This window comes from Hemicordylus capensis, chromosome 6 (genome assembly GCF_027244095.1).
Source record: "Hemicordylus capensis ecotype Gifberg chromosome 6, rHemCap1.1.pri, whole genome shotgun sequence".
In the NCBI taxonomy this organism is placed as follows: Eukaryota; Metazoa; Chordata; class Lepidosauria; order Squamata; family Cordylidae; genus Hemicordylus; species Hemicordylus capensis.
In genome coordinates this window covers 23,569,474-23,587,469 of record NC_069662.1, presented here as the reverse complement: position 1 = coordinate 23,587,469, position 17,996 = coordinate 23,569,474, and the positions used below count along the sequence as shown (strand labels likewise).

The following is a 17,996-nucleotide window of genomic DNA, read 5'->3' as shown; positions in this document are numbered from 1 at the left end:
CCTCCCTCCCCTTGGGGAGGGGCAATTCACACTTCCCCGGCCCCATGAAAATCAGCAAGCCATGAAGTTCAGAGTCTGTTTGTAAGGAGATAACATGCATCTACATCCTAACATCCACCCCAGCTCTTAAACCAACATCTGAAGTCAAGCCTAAAGGACAACTGTGAGGCCATCTCTCAGAATCGAGCAGGAGTTAAGCTGCCAAAATACCATCAGTCCAAATCTGAATCAAATCCAAATTCTGCATCAAGGAAACGCACATCCAGATATGAAACGATGGGTGGGTGAGGGGTGCCTGTGGGTCAGTGGTAGAGTGTGAGTTCTGCATGTAGAAGGCCCCAGGCTCAATGGGGAATATCTGTTTGCATCCATGGAGAGTGGCTGCCAGAGTAGACAATACTGACCTAGATGGTCCAAGGGTCTGACTCAGTGAGTGGACAGCAGCTTCCTATGTACATAAATGAGCACGCATTTGTGTGTTCTATAGACCTTTCTGCCCCTGCTAGTCAGCAGGAGGGATGAAAGGGCTGCACACAGGACTGAGGACCCACAAGCATACCATATTTATCTGATATTCAGAGTCCTATTCCTTTCAGGGAAATATAAAAAGGTATAACCTGTATTTAATCTCTATTTTTTTTAAATTCAAAGTCCTCTCCTATTCAGGTAAATGCAGTAATCACAGGAAATGCTACTTAGCACCTTTTAAGTTTCTGAGATTTCAGCAGGCCTTGTCTGCATATTTTCAACCTCATCTCTGGCCACAAGGCCTTGATATGCATTTACAAAACAAAAACAAAAACAAAAAGTGGAGGGTCATAGGAGTCTGAACTCTACATCCAAGACTACAGCCTGTACTTGTACTATGTAATTGGGTGTGGCAGAATTGCAGCTGGTTGGAGGGGCAGAGCTACCATTGTGTGGCGGGGTACAGGGGCTAACCCTGCAGGCCCCTACGTTCTCCTCTGCTCCACTCTGCTCTCTTGCCCCATCTCACCTGTCTGCCTCACTTGCCTGCCCACCAACCACTTCATAGTCCCCAGTAACAGCAGGTGCTAGATACATTTAGCCTGAGCCAGCCAATGTGAAATGTCACCACGTGGCATTCTCAAAATTCATATGGTGGTAGCACATGATAGTAGCATTAAATATGTGGACATGCAAGGAGATCAATCCACCATGGATTTTTAATGAATTTTATTTAAAAAATAATTTTTTAAAAAATTCATTAAAAATCAACAGGTGGACTGATTTCCTTAAACATCCACATGTTTAATGCTATCATCACGCAGGAACAGCATATACAGAGGAAGATAAGAAGCAGCCTCATACCAAGTCAGACCTGGTCCATCTAGCTCAGTATCGTTTACACAGACTGGCAGCAACTTCTACAAGGTTGCAAGCAGGAGTCTCTCCCAGCCCCATCTTGGAGATTCCAGGGAGGGAACTTGTGAAATTTCAGAGCGTTCTGCCCAGCCATTTGGGAGCTGTTTATATTTTTGAGTTTCCCCATTGGTCCTGATGGGGAGATTGTGATTGAAGTGGCAAAATTTGATTGTGGCTCCCCCCAATGGCAGTCTGTGTTTATTGCACAGATTTGCTCAGTTGGACCCCTCTCATGTAGTGAACTTGGTTTGTATTACTCTTAACACAGAGAAGTTAGTGCAAGGACACAGACGCGCTCTCCTCCTCTCTCAAGCCTTCTTCACTTCACAAAATAGGCTAAAAACCACTACATGACTCTGGATAAAGTTTGTGCTTTATAAAAACTCGGCATACACTGAGAGTCCGACTTTCCCCAGCTGTCCACAAGCCCGCCTGGGTCCATTCAGAGAGTCCCTGCTGTAGCAGCTGAGAACAGAGCCCACACGCCCCTTTCCCAGACTGGAGGATAAAGGTTTCAGGCTTCAGGCTTCAGATCAGGACACTGGAGATGGGGACTTTTGTTGATCGGCCGCGCTGAGGAACAACAATGCGATCTTCGCCCTCCGGTGATTCGGGCAGCTGTCCTGGGGAAGAAAAGGGGTGTGTCAGGGTCTGAATACAGGGGTGCCAGCCATGAGGCAAAGGAAAGGAGTTGGCTGATCACCAGTAAGCCTCTCCAGTGGGGCTTACTGTACACCACAGGTGGCTGCACTCCCCACCCCGACTCCTTACAGAGCTACGTTCAGGGGGGGGGATGGGTACCACCCCCTTTAGTCACCTCCTTGGGGGTGGAGGGCTGGTCTTGTGGTAGAGAGTGGCAATTATCCCCTTTGCTAAGCAAGGTTTACCCTGGTTTGCATTGGGATGGGTGACTACATGTGAGTGCCATCTGCTGGAAGATATTCCCCTGGGGATGGCGCCATAGATCAGTGGTAGAGCATCTGCTTGCATGCAGAAGGGTCCTAGGTTCACTCCCTGGAAGCACCTCCAGGTAGGCTTGGGAGAAACTCCTGCCACTGGAGAGTTGCTGCCAGTTTTGTGCAGGCAATGCCAACTTAGATGGATCAATGGTCTGACTCTGTATTTATTTCATTTGTATACCGCCCACTGAAAAATGGCTCAAGGTGGTTCACAATTTAAAACAAAACCATTTATAATATTAATATAAAGCTCATTTTAAAAACTATTAAAATTACTTAAATACTATTAAAAGCTGGGCTGAAGAGCTGGTCTTTATTATTTAGTAAGTACATTTATATACTGCCCCATACAAAAAAGTCCCTGGACGGTTCACAATCTAAAAGGTTCCCCTGCTAACTGAGCAAAGAGACACTTTTCAAAGTGGTGATTCTCTTATACTTAGCAGGGGGAGAGCAACTGGCCCTATCCAGCCTCCGCACAGCATCCCTCCAGTGACTGTTTCTGGTGTCTACCTTATGTTTCTTTTTAGATTGTGAGCCCTTTGGAGACAGGCGACCATCTTACTTATGGATTTATTTTTCTATGTAAACCGCTTTGAGAATTTTGTTGAAGAGCGGTATATAAATATTTGTCGTTGTAGTAAAAACCATTAACACATTAACAGAATTAAAACAATTTAAAATACAATAAAAATGCTAAAATCAAAGCTTTAAGACTTTGGACTAAAAGCCTGACTAAACAGGTATTCTTTTAGGTCCCTCTTAAAAATATTCAGAGAAGGAGAAACTAATTTCGTTAGGAAGTGCATTCCAGAGTCCCAGGACAACTCTACAAAAGGCCCGGTTTCAAGTCGCCCCCAATCAAGCTGGTGGCAACTGCAACTGGACCTTTCCAGATGATCTTAATAGGCGGTGGGGCTGATGAAGACATTCTCTTAAGTACCTCAGGCCCAAGCCGTTTAGGGTTTTTATTGGCAATAATCAGCACTTTGTATTTTGCCCAGAAACTTATTGGCAGCCAGTGTAGTTCTTTTAAAATGAGTGTAATATGATCTCTTTGGGCTGCCCCGGAGACCAACCTGGCTGCTGCATTCTGTACTAACTGCAGTTTCCAAACTGCATACAAAGGCAGCTCAACATGGAGCACATTGCAGTAGTCAAGCCCGGATGTTACCAGCATACGCACTAATGTTTTAAAGTTGTTTATCTCCCAAAATGGACCGGTCTGGAGAATTAGCCAAAGCTGGTAGAAAGCACTCCTGGCCATTGCCTCAACCTGAGAAATCAGGGAGAGGTTTGGGTCCAGAAGTACTCCCAGACTCCATACCTACTCTTTCTGGAGGAGTGCAACCCCATCCAGAACAGGCAGATCTAAACCACTTCCCAGAGTCACCTACTAGCTGGGTGACTCTGGGCCAGTCACTTCATTCTCAGCCTAACCTACTTCACAGGGTTGTTGTGAGGAGAAACCTAAGTATGTAGTACACCGCTCTGGGCTCCTTGGAAAGAGAGCGGGATATAAAATGTAAAATAAATAAAATAAAAATAAGTCTCAACTTCCCACAATGACTATCTCCATCTTGCTTGGATTCAGCCTCAGTTTGTTTTTTCCTCATCCAGCCCATTACTGTCTGTAGGCAGGCATTTAGGGAAGTTAGGCCATTTCCTGATGAAGCTGACATGGAGAACTAGATTTGGGTGTCAACAGCATACTGATAACACTATGCACCAAATCCCCTGATTATCTCTCCCAGCGGTTTCATGTAGATGTTAAAAAGCATTGGAGACAGTATGGAACCTTGCAGGACTTGCTTTTGAAGAGCAACAGCCTCCAAGCAACATCCTCTGGAACCTACCCAAGAGGTAGGAGCGGAACCACTGCAAAGCCGTGCCACTCCCAACCCTTTCAGGTGCCCCAGAAGGATCCTGTGGTCGATGGTATCAAAAGCTGCCAAGAGATCCAAAAGGATCAACAGTCATACTTCCCCTGTCAATTGCTAACTGGAGAGCATCCAACAGGCTGACCAAGGCCATCTCAACCCCATAGCCTGTCTGAAAGCCAGTCTGAAATGGGAACAGATAATCCACTTCCTCCAAGACAGCTTGGAGCCGAGACACCGCCACCCTCTTGATCAGCTTGCCCAACCATGGGAGTTTGGAAAGAGGCCTATAATTGCCCAAGATCACCTCATTAATGATCTTAACAAGCATTTATCTCCAAAACACTCATTAAAAGTGTCACAATGGGTAACTGATGGATCCAAATACTCATTCAGGGGAGGAGGGGCATGTACTAGCCCTCTCACAACCCTAGACAACTGGTTGTGAGTTTGCAGAAGCAAAGTGGGCAAAAAGGAACTGTTCCTTTGCTGCACGTATTGCCAGAGCATAGATCTTCAAATGCGCTCTGTTTTGTAATCTGTCGGACGCGAGCTGAGTCTTTCTCCACTTGCGCTCGAGCCATCTACCTTGCCACTTCAGCCCCTGTAGTTCTTCCATATACCAAGGGACTAATTTTAAGGGCCCAGAGACATTCCGCCCCCCCCCCTTGTTGAATTATAGCTACACCTCCTGTTCCCGATGGCATACAATCACTACCGAATAACCCAAGACTTTCTTGGGTAGTCTGCCAAAGCCACAAGTCTGGGGTGCATATCTGGTGCAGATCCTCTTAAGAGACTTGTGGCCACTTGAAGCCAGGAACCCTGCACTTGACATCTCAGCTCCACATGGCTGGGGGATGGGTGGGGGGGAGAGAGATGGTTTACCTTGTGCATACAGCTCTGTGCGCTTACGGTCTGCCTCGATGAAGCAGGCTGTGGCCAGGAAGAAGCCACCTCCGATAACTCCCACAAAGGCGCAGAGCATCAGTGCATATTCAAGGCTTCGGAACTGTGACAGGAACGACGGGGGGCGATCACGCTGGATTCGGTCGCTGATCTGGGGCAGGGGCAGGCAAAAGGACACACAAGCTATTAGGCAGCAGCCAGAAGGCAACGGCAGTGGTACAGTCAGTAGGAAACTCTCAGAATTGGAAGGCATTTTGTGCCACTTGGTTAGGTACACCTTGGGGTGGTAAGGATAATAATGAGAGGCTAAACCATGAGTAGCAGTAACTGCCCCAACACACTGTCTCTGTCCTGTATTGAAAAGAGAGCTGCTGGCTTAGTATCACTGTCTCTCTAAGCCCTTTATGCCAGTTTAAAGCAACAGTGCAGCACAGGCCAGAAAAGCGGGGGGGGGGGGGCGAAGGAAGATGCTGATGTTATGTGTTTGCTTATGACCATAGAGTCTTTAAAAAAGCATTTGAAGTGGTTCACAGATAACACCACAAGTTGAAACATTGTAGAACACACTGTAACAGAACATAAAGCAGTTTAAAATGTCGGTGTGACAGGAAAAAAAGAAAGACTTCCAGATGCATTCTTGGCAGAGGAAAGAATAGGTTTTTACACATTTAAGGAAACGGACCAATGAGGAAAATTAGCCTTCTTGGGACAGAGCATCCCACAGCAACACAGCCACAACCCAAAGGGCTCTGTTCCTGGCAGAACCTCATCTCAACTCTCAAGATGGCGGCACCTGGAACAGAGCCTCACTGGCTGACATAGGAAGCTGCCTTACACTGAGTGAGACCATTGGTCTATCTAACGCAGTATAGTCTTCACAGACCGGCAGCGGCTTCTCCAAGGTTGCAGGCAGGACTCTCTCTCAGCCCTATCTTGGAGATGCTGCCAGGGAGGGAACTTGGAACCTAGATGCTCTTCCCAGAGCGGTGGCTCCATCCCCTGAGGGGAATCTCTTCCAGGGCTCACACTTCTAGTCTCCCATTTATACGCAACCAGGACGGACCCTGCTTAGCTAAGGGGACAAGCCACGCTCGCTACCACAAGACCAGCTCTCCTCAGGACCAATGTCCTGGGGATTCACACTGGCTAGCACCTGAGGCAAGACCACCGCTCCTCCCCTCCCCATGCTGTCTGCCCCTGCTAGCCAGAGAGTCTGTCCCCAGCACGGCACTGGTCTCCACCCCTTTCTCACCAGGGAAGAGACAAAACTACTAGTTGCTGTTGAAGGAGCAGCACAGTGGCAGCATGTGCTGGGCAGGGGAGCAGAGGAGAGAGGGAGAAAGAGCGAGCCGTGGTGCCAGCAGCAAGGAGGAAGGGCGACGGCAGTGGGGCGATAGGGTGGTGGCTGTGGCAGGGCAGGATGCCCACAGCTGCTGCCTGAGGCCATGACCTCACCCCCACCTCATTAAGGAACTGCTCCTGTACAATACTACAGGGAGCCTTCCTGGAGCCCAGATAGTACACGATTATACTGGCCGCCTCTCCCACCTTTGACAGGCACAGAAATGTAGCTGCATTAGCCAGCAAGGCCTGTCCCAACTGCTAAGGAAGTCCCAGTAGTGGCACAGGAAAGTGGGGCTGTCTGAATGGTGGAGTGAGTGGGAAGGCCAGATTTGCAAGGCAGGCCCACGGTCTCTCCACAACCACATCCTAAGCCCCGATGCACCAGCCTCAGCACCTACCAGGCCAATGAGGTAAGGGCTCCCGGCATCACCCAGGAGATGGGACAGCAGGATCTGGACGGCTTCAGCTGTGGATCTGCGGGTGGGGATGACAACGTACTGGAGAGAGAAGAAAGATGGCTTACTAGCGCCCTCTACTGGATGACCCTTAGTGCACAGCTTCACCATAATGGAATGCCCCCGGCCCCCCCTTGCCTAGCTGGGCCCTCTGACCTCCCTTGGTAACAACATGGCCACCCCTTTTTGTCCATGTCTGTATATATGGTGGGGGGGCGGTGTTGTGGGGGAATGTAAGAGAGAGAGTCAGAGAAAGACAACACTTCATGCATCTGATTAAACCTTCCACTACAACACATCCGCTAGTGAAGGAGTTCCCATTCAGCTCAGGTACCCCAGAGACTGTGTGTGAGCACAAATTTAAATGTTACTATTATAAGACAGGCTACTCCGGTCACTGGGTTACATCCAGAATAAATTATTCATGATACTCCCATGGAAATCAATGGGACGTCCTATCAATTTCCATAGGAGTAACCAATGCTAATTTTCTGAAGCCAGTCAGGCAGAGGGGAAGGGTATGCTGAGCTTCAGCACACAGCCAGCCAATCAGGAGCAGGGGAGGGAACTTCACTCACCTCCCTCCCCCATCTGCAGCAGACATGTTACTGAGAATGAGTCGGCTTCAAGCTGGCAATGCTCAGATGGGACACAAATAGCGCGGCCACAGGGAAGGAGGCAGGCAGGCGCTGAGTGCCCCCACGAGCACCCTAGGGGTATTAGTGCCCCCTGCTGGGAACCCCATGCTTGTGCTTAAAGTGCTATAGGACTCTGTTGCATTTGCTGCATCCAAGAAACCCGATTCTCTCTCAAACGTCTGTCAGTACTACAAGTACTTTTGTGACCTACTGCATTGCCAACACAATCTTCTTACAACTGCAGATGGGAAGAGACTGGAGAAACACTGGCTTACCCAATGACATGTAAAGGCTTCAGGGCAGCATTATATTAATCTCTGTTCAAATGTGAACACAGGGAGCTGACTCAGTCGAAAAACCAAAAACCTTGTAGGGTGCACCAAAAGTAAAGTAACAATCGACAAAGAACCCCCAAGAAAACTAGTCAAATATACAATACAAACCTTGTATCATAGATCCCAGTGAATAAACAGACACTCATATGATCGAGTCCATTTATTTCTTGGGACTGATATAATAAAATACTATATAAATATAAAGAGAAGTATAAATATATTTTGGACCAGTTGTTTTCTGAAAGGTTCTACCAACTCAGGCCACTAGTGAACCTAGCTCAGTAGTGTCTACACACCAACTAGCTGCAGCTCTCCAGGATTTTAGACAGGGGTCTTCCCCCAGTCCTACCTGGAGTTGCCAGGGAGCGAACCAGGGACCTGCGGCATGAAAAGCCGATGCTCTCCCACTGAGCTACAGCCCTTAAGGGCGATATCTCACAACAGACGCTGCTCACACATGGTCACCCATCCAAATGCACACGCTTCTACCTAAATGTCACTGAACGATGTAACAGACAGCTGTAAACTCATTTGAGACAAGAAGAGGGCATCAACTACTCAAAGCTGATGCTCCCTGGTCACCAACAGCGGAGTGAGGGGGGAGGCGGATCGGACTGCAAATTTAAATATTCCCCCTTCCCTACATTCTCACCAGAAGCATATCGGCCACTATGGCCCAGTTGAGGGAAAGGAGGGTCTCGCCAATGAAGATGAACACCTACGGGGATGAGAAAAGAAAGATTATTTTCTATAGCTCTTTTCCTAAAGAGTTCCAGAGCAGGCTACAAGAACACAAAATCATTCACTGAAGCTAAATGCTGGGAGATTCAGGGCAGACAAAGAAGAAGAGCTTCTTTACAAAATGTGTAGTTCAAAACTATGGCATTTGCTGCCACTGGATGTGGTGATGGTCACCTGGGTGGGTTTTAAAAGATAATAGATAGATTCATGGAGGACAGGGCTCTCAATGGCTACTAGCCTGGCCATCTCTGGCTTCTCCAAGATAGGGCTGAGAGAGATGCCTGCCTGCAACCTTGGAGAAGTCGCTGCCAGTCTGTGAAGACAATACTGAGCTAGTTAGACCAAGGGTCTGACTCAGTATATGGCAGTTTCCTATGTTTCTATCTGTATATTTCCATCAGGATCAGAGGGGGGCATGCCCCTGAACAGCAGGGGCTAGGGAGCAGCAATGGGAGGGCACACTGCCCTCTTTGCCCCCTTGCAGGCTTCCCAGGTACACCTGGTTGGCCTTTGCATGAAGCAGGATGCTGGGTGGGCCTTTGTCCTGATCCAGCAGGGCTTTGCTTCTGTTGAAAATACAGGTTATAGCAGAAGGTACCTCTATGCCACATCAAAGTTGGAAGCACCAAGGCCAAGGCCTGGTTCAAAGCAAGAGGTAAACTCACATAAGTGGCGACGATGCTCCCCTGAGCGCTCACCACTGCCAGGAACAGGAAGGGGGCAGAGCCAATCAGTCCAGCTGCACACACAAGGGGGTCAGCTCGGGGATTGGTGCGGTGCAAGCGCCGGGAAACCTCCACCCCAGTGCTGACGCCCAACACGCCAGTCACACAAGTGACAGCACCAAAGATGAGGCTGCAGAGAGAAAAACGTTATACATTTGATTTATATAATGCTTTATGGTGTCCAAAGCACTGCATGTAAAATATCTTGTATTCCTTTATAAGTAAGTTTTCAACCTTTAAAAAAAAAACATGTACCCCTTACATAGGAAGCTGCCATATACCGAGTCAGACCATTTGTCCATCTAGCTCAATACTTGCTATATAGACTGGCAGCAGCTTCTCCAAAGCTAAAGACAGGAGATGCCCAGGAGGGAACTGGGAACTTTCTGCATGCAAGGATGCAGAGGCTCTTCCCAGAGCAGCCCTTCTCTAAGGGGAATATCTTACAGTGCCGACACATATAGTCTCCCATTCAAAGGCAAACCAGGGCAGACCCTGCTTAGCAAAGGGGGCAATGCATACTTGCTGCCCCAAGCCCAGCTCTCCTCCCACAGACCAGCTCAAAGTTTCAACTCAAGGCAGTGTTCCCTCTAACAGGGATCCCCAGATGTTGGGGATTCTAGGAGCTGTAGTCAACAACATCTGGGAATCACTGTTAGAGGGAACACTGACTCAAGATAGCCCATATAAGCAACCAAGAATTGTGACCCCCAAGAAGCAAATCTTGCCGAGGTTGGTGGGAAATAAAATACAAGTGAGACTGTCCTGGAGATTAATAAGAAAATGAACACGCGCACACACACACACACACTCACTCACTCACTCACTCACTCACCTCACTCACTCACCTCACTCTCACTCTCACTCTCACTCTATACTGTACCTGTCCAATTTGCTCCCCCCATGCCTTGTGCTGTGGGCTCCACAGCAAACCCCTGACCCACCCCATTGCTCTCTCCTTCCATGCAACTGGCTGGCTTCTGTGCTCAGGCCCAGCCCACCCCTTCCCTCAGCCTGACAGGCTCCACAGCAAGGGCAAGGCCAACACTGAGCATCAGTCAGTGTTGCCCCCTTGCAGCAGAGCCCGCCAGTTAGGCTGAGGGAAGGGCCGTGGGCTGAGACTGAGCACAGAAGCCAGCCAGTCGCATGTAGGGGAGGGTGCTGCCTGACACTCCTCTCTCCTCCTGGAGAGGGAGCCAATGAAATAGTATGCAAGTGAGTCAAGGAGATGAGAGGTTCTGTCTATCCTCTACAAGGCTTCGAAAGTACCCTCAGGGGTTCAAGTCCCTAGCTGAAAACCTCTGACCTTACAACAATCCCCTGCTAACTGAGCAAAGAGGCCAGTGGTGGTTTTCTTTATTCAGCAGTGGGAGAGCAACTGGCCGCATCCACCCCCAGCACAGCACAGCATCACTCCAGTGGCTGTTGATGGTGTTATATGTTTTCGTTTTTTATTATTGTGAGCCTTCTGGGGACAGAGAGCAATTTTATTTACTTCTGTTTAAACTGCTTTGGGAACTGTTCGTTGAAAAGTGGTATATACATTAGTGATGTGCACAGGCCTCCGCACCGGTCCGGACATGGGAGGTTCAGGGTTCGGCTGGACTGGGGTGGGGGTTCCTTTAAGGGCAGGGGGGAGGGTGTACTTACCCCTCCCACCACTTTTCCCCCTCTGGCGCGCCTTTTTTAGTTAGCAATTGGGGCAGCAGGATTCCTCCCTGCCGCCCCTTCCCCCGCTCGGCTGCAAAAGGCTTCAGGAAGCCTTTTGCGCGTGCGCACAATGTGCGTGAGGCCACACACACACACGCACATCACGGAGACGTGACGCGCGTGACGTGCGCATGCGCAAAAGGCTTCCTGAAGCTTTTTGCAGCCGAGTGGGGGAAGGGGCGGCAGGGAGGTATCCTGCCTCCCCAATTGCTAACTAAAAAAGGCGCACCAGAGGGGGAAAAGCGGCGGGAGGGGTACGTACACCCTCCCCCCACCCTTAAAATGAACCCCCACCCCGGTGCCGGACCGCAGCTCCGTGGTTCCGTGCACATCACTAATATAAACATTCGTATGTAAGTTGGGTCACATATGTTCATCTGCATACTGCAGATGGGAGGCTGAGGCTGGAACAGTGGCTTGCCCATGGCTACCTAATGAATTCAATGCAGAGGCAACATCCCAATCTGCAGCTCAGCCAGTTCGGAGAGGAGGAAGACAAGTGTCAAGAGAGAGACGGTGGAGCAGAACCTCCACTACAGAGTCAATGCACGGGCTCAGACATCACACAGAACTACGGTTAAGCTTAACTGAGGTTGGCAAGTCAACGTCAAACCTAGGGTTCAGTTCTAGATATGGTGCCCCAAAATAAACCAGGGTTAGGACAATCAAAGCAACTTGGTTTACTAAAACCAAGTTCAGTGTGACACCTGAACCCACCCAATGTTCCTCAAGAGGGACCAAAGTCAGGAGTCATGATCAAGGCCCCCTTGCCCCCACCATCCTGACTGCTAACTCACCTATCAGTGTTCTTGCAAGCAACCTCTGTGGAGCAAGGCTGGGTGCTGCCAGTGGCCAAGCGTGAGCGGTACAGGAATGCTGGTGCCCACAGAGCCAAGGAGCCCGTGACGAAGGCCACAGCTGTGAAGCCCAACGACGACAGCACAAAGCTGCGACTGGCAATAAAGGAGGAAGAGCACATGTGAGTGTGCACATTCGCTCTAAAGCATACTGCAATCAGTTTTCAGTTCAAAGAACCACCACTCAGGCAGGGATTTAGGATTTGCTAATTAGCCGGCCATTATTTGTGATCGTCACCAATCCCCTCCCATCTCTTCTCTCATATCCTTTTCGGACACACAGGCAGAGGGTTTAGGAGTCTTCTGTCATTGGATTCACAAATGGTAAGTAATAGTGAGAGCCTTCTCCTACTGCTTAGAAAGGATTCCTGCTGTTTCTTACCTTTCATTCATCCAACACATGTTTATACCATCCCATAAGCAAGTCCCTGCGCAGTTCACAATTTAGACCATAATCTGAAAATGGCAGTGGAAACAAGACCTCTGGGAGAGAAGATCTATGTGGTGTTGGGTGCCCTCCTCGTCAGAGGACTGGGAGTGCTCGCCCCTGGCAAGTGGATTTCTAGATGCCTAGTCCCAGGATTCATTTTTACATTTGTACCCTCCTCCAGCAATGAGTGCAATATCAAGTGATGACTTGCACAGGCAACTGAGCTGTCACAGATCCACCACTAATTGAACTTTCCTATCACCTCACATGTAGAGCTTTTCAACTGCTCAAACACAGTCAGCTGCCAGCCACCATACACACCCATGTGTAAACAGCCCTTAAAGCACATCACTGGGCCACGAAAGGATATTCTAGGTCGGGGTGGCTAACTGGCATCACACAAGCCCCAAGTGGCAAGGACAGCAGAGGTCTGTGACGTGCCTGGACAGTAGGGCCGTGCAATTCAATTCGCCATTGAATCAATTTAAGTTGAATCGGAGGAGATTCACAAATTCAACCTCGAATCATATCTCCCTCAAAACAGGGCCAAATTCAGGGTGGAGAAGATTTGGGTGATTTGTGCACCATTTTGAGGCCTGTTTTCCTGGGAAAACAGGCCTCAAAATGGCATTCCCCACCCCCACCCCCCCAGGGAGAGTTGATCTACCAATTAGGAACAGCAGGTAGACCAGCCTTCCTTTCCGGACTTGGCATGTCAGCCCACCTTGGAGGACAGATCTACCCAGGTAGACTACTATGCCACGCCTCTATAGCTGTCTATAGAGACATGTGGCAGCCTTGCACAAGACCCATGGCAAATTATTATTATTTTTTTAATGTTAGGCTTTCCAGGAAAAAAACAATTTTAAGAGTTAAAGAAAGAAATAGAAATGAGTGAACAGAAATTGATTCCAGAGCACAGGAAATTAGTCTGTCCAGAGTGCTCTCATGTCAGCAAAAACTTGGCAGAGCCACACCTCCATCTCATCTTGATCTGCTTTATCTGTGGGGTCTCTCCACACATCAGAATCATACTCCACAGAAAGACCCAGGAAAACATTTTAGCAAGTTCAACTATTTGGGGACACAGATACTCCGAGTTAAGCTCCATTCGTACAGATAAAACCTGAATAATTCTGCTTGCTATATGAACAGTCTCAGTACCCGAGTTCAAATCCCCATTCAGCCATGAGACTTGCTGGGTGACTCTGGGCCAGTCACTTCTCTCCCAGCCTAACCTACTTCACAGGGTTGTTGTGAGGAGAAACTCAAGTATGTAGTACACCGCTCTGGGCTCTTTGGAGGGAAAGCGGGATATAAAATGTAAATTTTTTTTTAAGCGTAATAAAAGCCCCAAGCAGAAAAGCTCCTGGGGGAGGAATGATAGTGGTGGACAAGCCTGTCTGCTGTTTCTGACCTTTGACTGAAGATCCCCAAAGTTTGAAAGCCACTGGCCTAAAGCACCCCCAACAGGTGCCTGTCCAGTCTTGCTTTGGAAGGCCCAACGGCAAAGACTGCACAGCCTCCCTAAACTTACTGTGGCTGGTTGCCCTCGAGCCACTCTGGACTGAAGAAATGCCAGGAAGCTGTTCCAGATCCATTCAGAGTAGAATGCATTCATAGTGGCAGCAGATTCAGCCTCTCCCACACTACTCACTTGCGGCTGAGGGCCCTCAGGTCAGCTAGCCAGGACGTATTTTTCAGGGGAGCATCTGAGTGAGTCTCCAGAGCCCCCCGAGGTGGCTCACGCACCACAGTCACCAGCAGCAGCAAAGCCAACACCCCCAGGCCAGGAGTCACCTGCAGTGAAGAATACAGAAGGCAGCCTGTTTGAGGCACCTAGACACTGGAAGAGAGAGCAGTGTGCATGGCAGCAGGGGTGGTGGCGGAGGATCCTGCCATTTTTTGAAAAGGGGATCCCAAAGAGGGACTATAAAACTTAGGCGATCATCATGGTGACAAAACACCCACACACACAGTGACACCCCCACCCTACTTACCCGCAAGGCCCAATGCCAGTCATCAGCCACGTCTTTCACTTTTGACCCCACAATATAGCCCAGCCCACTGCAGGGGAGAAAGGGAGAGTGGTCAGACCCATGCCCAAGCAGGCTTTCTAACCTCTGCAAGGGTTAACTAACGCCTGCTTAATCTTGATCACTGGTATCATTTGGTGGGTTATGAATACCCATAGGTGGCTTTGTTGATTGCATAAAGCTGGTTTCTGATTTACGGTAAACAAGCAGCTCCAGTAATCTGGAGCATTCCAAGTTTGTAACACTCCATGTCTGCCTGTCACAGAACACACCCCTCACTCCACCACATGGAGCAAAGACTATATTTACCTGCCCACAGGTATGGCAAAGTAGAAGATGCTGAGCATGCGCGATCGTCGGTTACCCAGGAACAGATCAGCAATAATGGTGGGGGCGATGGTGGAGTAGCTAGCTTCTCCCACACCCACCAGGCCTCGTGTTAGCAGCAGCAGCCAGAACCGCTGGAGAAAACAGACAAACAATAAAGCCCTTCAAGACACACAGGATGCAACTGTTCTACAAGTCTGAAACTTTGCCCTAAAGAGCTCTAGGAGTTTTAGTCACACGCAGGTGCTGAGAATTCTTTGTCAAGTACTCCTAGCCCCTTCTTGCCATTTCAGTTTCTTGGCTGAGAGTCTCAAGAATTTAACAGGTTTGAATAAGAAGGGCCCTGCTCAGGCCAAAAGAACACTTAAGGAGCAAGTACTGGATGCTGAAGGACAGTTAGATCTAGCCAGTCTCCCAAAAGACGTATTTCTGTCCAACTCATTTCTTTGAGACCTGTGAGCTATTTAGATCCCTTAACATCATCAAAGTTTAGGAGAGCATTGACCCTTGTTCGCTTTGATGCATACCCTACTGCGGTACTAGATGGGAAATATAAGTAAATAACATATACAGCTCAGCTATATCCCTGTGGTACAGGTACCACTCTACGCATGTTTTACTTTACTGTTTATTTTTTAAGGACATTTGAATCAGTATTCTCTTCCTCTTTTAGCAAATTATTCCAGACATACTGACATGTTTTATTTGCAATATCTATTGTCTGATCATGAGGATTCAATTTCCTTAAGTGTGGCTACATTTTTCTTTATAGCCTGTAAAATACGACGAGATCTTTACCGTGCTGTTGTTCCTTTTTGTTTGCTATGAACTATATGATTATTGTTAACTGGTCAATGACCATAATGAAGGAATCTAACAGGTTTGACAGCTGTTCAGATGTACTCAGCACATGAGGCTGAGCCTGGTTTGCAAACAGTCAGAGACAACCAGTTGAGTGGCAATGAACGATCTCCCCCAGGCAATCAGGCAGCAAACCTTTACATAAGGGTTCTTAAGGACTAGCCAGTTCTGTGGACTTTTTTGTAGCGGTCAACTAAACAGAGCAGAAGCTCTCCCAGAAATACAGCTGCAGTGGAAAGAAAGTTTTCAGGCCAGATTAGAGTGCCCATAATCTCATCTGAGGGTAGCGAGAGACCTCTTCTGCCCCACAAACCCAAGTTGGAGGAGTGAAAAGGGAAAGACATTCAAATGGAAAACCCAGAACCCTTCCTAACATGCAGGAGGCAATTGGCCTTCAAAGCCTTCTCAGCTACCTACAACTCTCCCCCACCCCCCAGACAAGTACCTCCTTGGCGATGAAGCTGCTCCCCAGAGTTACTATTGACCAGAATGTGATTCCAACACACATCAGGTTTTTGCGATTATAGCGATCCCCCAGGTAACCGAAAATTGGCGCTAGCACCATGTAGCTGCAAATAAAAACTGCCAAGAGAGAAGAATGGTTAAGAGTATCTAGGCATCTCAGTGGCCCCCCACTCTAGCTAGCTCTGCTCCCAGAGCATTTACAAAGTATATGGGGAAGAGAGAAATCCAGTCTATCCCCTACTCCTTACCCGTCTGTAGGAGTCCCGATTTACTGTCATCAATGTTAAAAAAATGTTCAATGTCAGGGAGAACGCCTGCAGAGAGGATGCTGCTGTTAGTATTAGAGATAAAGACTCCTCACACACAAAACGAACCACCCAACCCACAACCATGATGTTAACAAAAATGTGGAAGAGTTGCAGGGTGGGGGGAGAACTACTTCTTATTTGAAGCATTACACCCCCACCCACATCTAGGAAGGGAAATCAGAAATTCAAGCGACTACCCCAGCCCACTGCCAACATGCTTACCGGCCACAGTGAAGCGGTCCATGTAGTTCAACAAGTTGACAAAGCAGAGAACCCCCACAATGAAGCCAGCATGAGTTGGAGAGATCCCCGTGATGGTCTGCACGTCTACCACTCCTTCATGGTCCGATGGGAGCCCCTCTTTTTCCTCATCCTCTGTGTCATCCGGTTGGGTCAGGATTGGGGCCGTATCAGCGTATGGGAGTCGCTGGGATGCCATGGCCGGGGCCAAGAAGGATCTAATTGGGAAAACATGAGAGGTCAGCAGTCATCTTCTAGGAGGTTGTAGAAAACAGTAAAGGAGGAAAAGAGCATGCTTAACATGAACCCTGGATGTAACAGCAGTCCTATCAACCTCATTGTGCCTGGGGTGAGAGGAACATGGTTGGGAACAAAGGCCCTCCAAACAAGCTCTCAGCCCACATTGCTACCCTATCATAAACAAAGCTGAGGGCAGATGGGGGAAGGGTTAACTCTACATTACAACCCACCCACCTCACACAGACGGGAAATGGACAGGCCCCTTTTCACTGGACTGTCTCTCCTCCCTAGGCTATAACTAACACCAGAACACTATAATTAACACGGGGTGTTCCCAAAACGCCCCAGCTCCTCTGCTAACCCTAGATTCACCCAGGAAATGACTCATTATCTGGCCCCTCCCTCCCTAGCCCGCCCCCACCCCAAGTAAACACCAGCAGCAACCCCATCGTCAAGGCCCTGGAGGGAGCCACAGATTCCCTGCCCCACAAAACAAACCGACCCGGCCACTCTCCCCTCCCAAGAGAGTGGAGCGGCTGGCCAGAGTCACGTGAGCGCCTTCCTTTTCTTTTTTCATAACCTCTTTCATCACATGATGCCTCCAGGCTCCTCCTCTCCTTTTCCGCCTCCACTGCTCGCGCGGCGCCCATGGTTGCTACGGCGACGCGGCCAATTGCCTTGCCGCCCTCTCCACCCCCTATCCCCCTGACGAACCACACAGGAACGTTGTCTTCCGCCTTACTCCTTTCAAGGTCTCAGAGCAGCCAATGGGACCTCCGCTTTCTTTCGAGTAAGGGAGTGCCTTGCTCGGTTGCCGTGGTTACCAGCCCGAAGCCCGCCTCCTCGCTCGCTCCCTGCTTCGTCTTCTCTCTGCTCTCGTGCGGCGGCGTCACGGTAACCCGCGCTTTGCCGACTGCGCGCGCCTCTTCCTCGCCATGGCAACCATAGAACACCTGCATTCACTTACGACAACCCTAGTATTACTACGACAGCCAGTATCCACGTTCTTCATACGGCAAAAGAAAATCTCTATAGGAACATTTAACCCCAGAAATATCATTTCTATGCTAATCAGTATGTTTAACCACACGGCAACCATCCAACCCTCTCCATAGCAACCACAGCTGTTGTGTATTGTTAGCCCTCTCTC

The 17,996-nt window shown here is 48.9% G+C and overlaps 1 protein-coding gene across 4 annotated transcripts; it reads right to left on the bottom strand.

Moving 5' to 3' along the window:
• Positions 1–1,741: 1,741 nt before the first annotated feature.
• Positions 1,742–17,733, bottom strand: SPNS1 (SPNS lysolipid transporter 1, lysophospholipid). Of its 4 annotated transcripts, none has more exons than XM_053265614.1 (13): positions 17,589–17,733; positions 16,589–16,824; positions 16,307–16,372; positions 16,039–16,175; positions 14,715–14,866; positions 14,370–14,436; positions 14,027–14,169; positions 11,880–12,035; positions 9,313–9,502; positions 8,559–8,624; positions 6,877–6,975; positions 5,114–5,285; positions 1,742–2,009 (listed from the first exon to the last, which is right to left on the bottom strand). In XM_053265614.1, exons 2-13 carry the CDS (start codon positions 16,803–16,805, stop codon positions 1,915–1,917), a joined length of 1,560 nt encoding a protein of 519 aa, XP_053121589.1. In that variant the 5' UTR covers positions 16,806–16,824; positions 17,589–17,733; the 3' UTR covers positions 1,742–1,914. The 4 variants fall into 4 exon arrangements, with proteins under 4 accessions (XP_053121589.1, XP_053121588.1, XP_053121587.1 ...); XM_053265613.1 differs by lacking the exon at positions 17,589–17,733 and adding an exon at positions 17,427–17,568; XM_053265612.1 differs by lacking the exon at positions 17,589–17,733 and adding an exon at positions 17,349–17,504.
• Positions 17,734–17,996: the final 263 nt, after the last annotated feature.